At 47.7% G+C, this 5134-nt stretch overlaps 1 protein-coding gene across 1 annotated transcript in view; it reads left to right on the top strand.

The window, feature by feature from the left end:
- Nucleotides 1–3942: 3942 nt before the first annotated feature.
- Nucleotides 3943–5134, top strand: part of TSG101 (tumor susceptibility 101) — a 62829-nt gene continuing 61637 nt past the window's right edge. Inside the window, exon 1 of the mRNA XM_073604118.1 lies at nt 3943–4099. Within this exon, the coding sequence (XP_073460219.1) occupies nt 4058–4099 (42 nt within the window). The 5' untranslated portion in view covers nt 3943–4057. The remainder of the gene's footprint in view (nt 4100–5134) is intronic.

Raw genomic sequence — 5134 nt, 5'->3', positions numbered from 1 at the left:
TTGAATTTGTGTTTTTCATTTATTCTATTATGTGTTCATCATTAAGACTATGCAATAATATTTTATCTAAAGGGGGTTATGGACCTACCATGGACCGGGTGTTAGATCTTGGGGTTACTTTAAGGGGAAGGAGGGTGATAGGGTTGGATGGTAGGGGGTGGCAGACAATGGAAGGTATTGGGGTAATGTGATGGGGAAAGTGGGGTGACTGGGTTGGGGTTATTAGGATTACATGGAGGGGACAATGGGGTGACAGGGTTGTGAGGTTGGGGTATGGCAGGCATTGGAGGGAGGGGAGACTTGGGAGATGGCAAGCAATGAGAGGTATTTGGGTTGCATATAAGGAAAGGAGGGTGATAGGGTTGGGTGGTAGGGGGTTGGCAGAAAATGGAAGGTATTGGGGTAATATGAAGGGGGCAGTGGGGTCACACAGTTGGGGGTATTAGGATTACACGCAGGGGAAGGAGGGGACAATGGGGTGAAAGGGTTTTGAGGCTGGAGCATGGCAGGCATTGGAGGGAGGGGGGCACTGGTGACCGGATAGGGAGATGGCAAGCAATAAGAGGTATTGGGGTTTAATATAGGGGAAGGAGGGTGATAGGGTTGGATGGTGGGGGATTGGCAGACAATGGAAGGTATTGGGGTAATATGAAGGGGGCAGTGGGGTGACACAGTTGGGGATATTAGGATTACATGCAGGGGAGGGAGGGAGATAGGAGGGGGCAGTTGGGTGAAAGGGTTGGGAGATGGCAAGCAATAAGAGGTGTTGGGGTTACATTTAGGGGAAGGAGGGTGATGAGGTTGGGTGGTTGGCAGGCAATGAAAGGTATTGGTGTAATATAAAGGGGGCAGTGGGGTGACACAGTTGGGGGTATTAGGATTACACGCAGGGGAAGGAGGGGACAATGGGTTGACAGGGTTGTGAGGTTGGGGCATGGCAGGCATTGGAGGTAGGGGAGAGTTGGGTGACAGGATAGGGAGATGGCAAGCAATAAGAGTTATTGGGGTTATATATAGGTGTAGGGGGGTGATAGGGTTGGATGGTAGAATAAGGCAAGCAATGGGAGATATTGGGGTTCTATATAGGGGAAGGAGGGTGATAGGGTTGGATGGTAGAATAAGGCAGGCAATGGGAGGTATTGGGGTAATATGAAAGGGACAGTGGGGGGGACTGGGTTGGGAGGTAGAGGGATGGCAGACAGGGTACAGTTAAAGTTACGTACAGGGAAAGAAGAAGACATTGGGGTGATTGGTTGTGGGTACTGGGATTACATACAGGGGAAGGAGGGAGTGACAGGTTTGTGAGGTAGGGGTATGCCCCAATTTACATGAATGAGAAAACAGAGAGGGCTCCCTGGGATTCTGATGAAGAGAGAACTCCCCTTGAAACACGTCAGCAATAAGAGACTTAAGTGGATTATTTCCATGTATGAGAGTACTTGCTGTGGATCAGATGTCTGATTTTGGGATCCATCGATGAGTTTACATACACTAGCATTTGTGAGTATAACATTTTTTTCTTTTTCTTTAATATAAATGGTTTGCAAAGATAATGCACTAGGCTGATGTGCCCTCTCTTTGTTATTTTCTAGGAGACACGGGGGTGACAGGGTTGGTGGGTGGCGGGCAATTCAAGTAAATGGGGCTACATACAGGGAAAGTAGGGAGCAGTGGGGTGGCTGGTTGGGTGTACTGGGATGACATGTAGGGGGCAATTGGTTGACAGTGTTGTGAGGTAGTGATATGCCAGGCATTGGAAGGAGGGGACAGGTGGATGGCAGGGTTGGGAAGTACGGGGATAGCAAGTAATTAAAGATATTGGGGTGACAGGATTGGGACGTGGCAAGCAATGAGAGGTACAGTATTGGGGTTACATATGGAGAAAGAAAGGGACAGTGGGGTGACTGGTTGGAAGTATTGGGAGGTAGAGGGCTGGAAGGAAAGGACAGTGGGGTGGGAGGCAATGGAAGGTAAGGTGGTTACATACAGTGCCTTGAAAAAGTATTCATACCCCTTGAAATTCTCCACATTTTGTCAGGTTACAACCAAAAACGTAAATGTATTTTATTGAGATTTTATGGAATGGACCAACACAAAGTGGCACATAATTGTGAGGTGGGAGGAAAATGATAAATGGTTTTCAATTTTTTTTTAAATATGTGAAAAGTGTGGTGTACATTTTGTATTCAGCCCCCTTTACTCTGATACCCCTAACTAAAATCTAGTGGAACCAATTGCCTTCAGAAGTCACCTAATTAGTAAATTGAGTCCACCTGTGTGTAATTTATTCTCAGTATAAATACAGCTGTTCTGTGAAGCCCTCAGAGGTTTGTTAGAGAACCTTAGTGAACAAACAGCATCATGAAGGCCAAGGAACACACCGGACAGGTCAGGGATAAAGTTGTGGAGAATATAAAGCAGGGTTAGGTTATAAAAAAAAATATCCCAAGCTTTGAACATCTCACGGAGCTCTGTTCAATCCATCATCTGAAAATGGAAAGAGTATGGCACAACTGCAAACCTACCAAGACATGGCCGTCCACCTAAACTGACAGGCCGGGCAAGGAGAACATTCATCAGAGAAGCAGCCAAGAGGTCCATGGTAACTCTGGAGGAGCTGCAGAGATCCACAGCTCAGGTGGGAGAATCTGTCCACAGGACAACTATTAGTCGTGTTCTCCACAAATCTGACCTTTATGGAAGAGTGACAAGAAGAAAGACATTGTGGAAAGAAAGTCATAAGAAGTCCCGTTTGCAGTTTTGTGAGAAGCCATGTGGGGGACACAGCAAACAAGTGGAAGAAGGTGATCTGGTCAGATCAGATCAAAATTGAACTTTTTGGCCTAAAAGCAAAACGCTGTGTGTGGTGGAAAACTAACACTGCACACCACCATGAGCACACAATCCCCACCGTGAAACATGGTGGTGGCAGCATCATGTGGTGAGGATGGTTTTCTTCAGCAGGGACAGGGAAGCTGGTCAGAGTTGATGGGAAGATGGATGAAGCCAAATACAGGGCAATCTTAGAAGAAAACCTGTTAGAGTCTGCAAACTTGACTTGAGACTGGGGCGGAGGTTCACCTTCCAGCAGCACAACGACCCGAAACATACAGCCAGAGCTACAATGGAATGGTTTAGATCAAAGCATATTCATGTGTTAGAATGACCCAGTCACAGTCCAGACCTAAGTCCAATTGAGAATCTGTGGCAAGATATGAAAATTGCTGTCCAGACACTCTCCATCCAATCTGACAGAGCTTCAGATATTTTGCAAAGAAGAATGGGCAAAAATGTCCCTCTCTAGATGTGCAAAGCTGGTAGAGACATCCCCAAAAAGACTTGCAGCTGTAATTGCAGTGAAAGGAGGTTATACAAAGTATTGACTCCGGGGGGCGCCATACAAATGTACCCCCCACACTTTTTACATATTTATTTGTAAAACACGTTGAAAACTATTTATCATTTTCCTTCCACTTCACAATTATGAGCCACTTTGTGTTGGTCTATCACATAAAATCCCAATAAAATACATTTACGTTTTTGGTTGTAACATGACAAAATGTGGGAAATTTCAAGGGGTGTGAATACTTTTTCAAGGTACTGTACAGGGATGGGGGTTGGGAGTTGGCAAGTAATGAGGTGCATTGAAGTTCCATACATGGGAAGAGGGGACAATGGGGTGACAGGGATGGAGGGATGGGGGTTGGCAAGTAATGGAAGGGATAAGAGTTGTATGACAAGGTTGGGAGGGATGGGGGGTGGCAGACAATGGAAGGTATTGGGGTTACAGACAAGGGATGAGGGGCTGTAATATTGTACATAGGAGTATCAGAGGAAGAGGAAGAGGAGGAGGAGGGAGGGAAGGAGGTCTCTTCCTGCCCTTCTCCAAGATGGCGGCGGCGGTCCCGGCTGCGGTCACCACGGTGACAGAGGCCTGTATCCAGGGAAGTGACGTAGACGCCAGAAGCGGAAGTGGCGGTGCGGACAGCTGGGTTTCCGGCTCTGTTGGGTTTGGTCTGGGGAGTGAGAGGAGAGGACGGAGGGACCCCCCATCACCATGGCGGTGTCCGAGGCCCAGCTCAAGAAGATGCTGACCAAGGTGAGAGAGACACGCCCACCGCCGGGTCACCTGACAGCCCGCTGTCACCCCAAATCTCCCCTCCCCCTCACTGGACTCCAGTCTATGATACCCGTCCCCTTCCCCCATCACATGTCACCCCACTGCCCCCTCCTTATATCTTCCTACATTCCCCTCCCCCACCTATTACCCCATTATATCATCTGTCACCCCATCTACTGCCCCCTCCCCCATCACTGCTCTCTTCTATCACCCCACTGCCCCCTCCTTATATCTTCCTACATTCCCCTCCCCCACCTATCACCCCATTATATCATCTGTCACCCCATCTACTGCCCCCTCCCCCATCACTGCTCTCTTCTATCACCCCACTGTCCCCTCCCCCCTCCGATCACCCCCATTACACCCCATGACTGTTACCCCAATATATCATCTGTCACCCCCTGACTATCATTCTAGTCAACACCCCGTCATCTTTCACCCAATGTATGTCCTATCATCTGTCACCCTTCATCCCCCTATTATATGTCCTATCATCTGTCACCCTTCATCCCCCTATTATATGTCCTATCATCTGTCACCCTTCATCCCCCTATTATATGTCCTATCATCCGTCACCCTTCATCCCCCTATTATATGTCCTATCATCCGTCACCCTTCATCCCCCTATTATATGTCCTATCATCTGTCACCCTTCATCCCCCTATTATATGTCCTATCATCCGTCACCCTTCATCCCCCTATTATATGTCCTATCATCCGTCACCCTTCTATCCCCCTATTATATGTCCTATCATCCGTCACCCTTCATCCCCCTATTATATGTCCTATCATCTGTCACCCTTCATCCCCCTATTATATGTCCTATCATCTGTCACCCTTCATCCCCCTATTATATGTCCTATCATCCGTCACCCTTCATCCCCCTATTATATGTCCTATCATCCGTCACCCTTCATCCCCCTATTATATGTCCTATCATCCGTCACCCTTCATCCCCCTATTATATGTCCTATCATCCGTCACCCTTCATCCCCCTATTATATGTCCTATCAT

The sequence above is a fragment of the Aquarana catesbeiana genome, linkage group LG11 (genome assembly GCF_042186555.1).
Source record: "Aquarana catesbeiana isolate 2022-GZ linkage group LG11, ASM4218655v1, whole genome shotgun sequence".
In the NCBI taxonomy this organism is placed as follows: Eukaryota; Metazoa; Chordata; class Amphibia; order Anura; family Ranidae; genus Aquarana; species Aquarana catesbeiana.
This window is presented reverse-complemented; position numbering and strand designations above follow the sequence as displayed.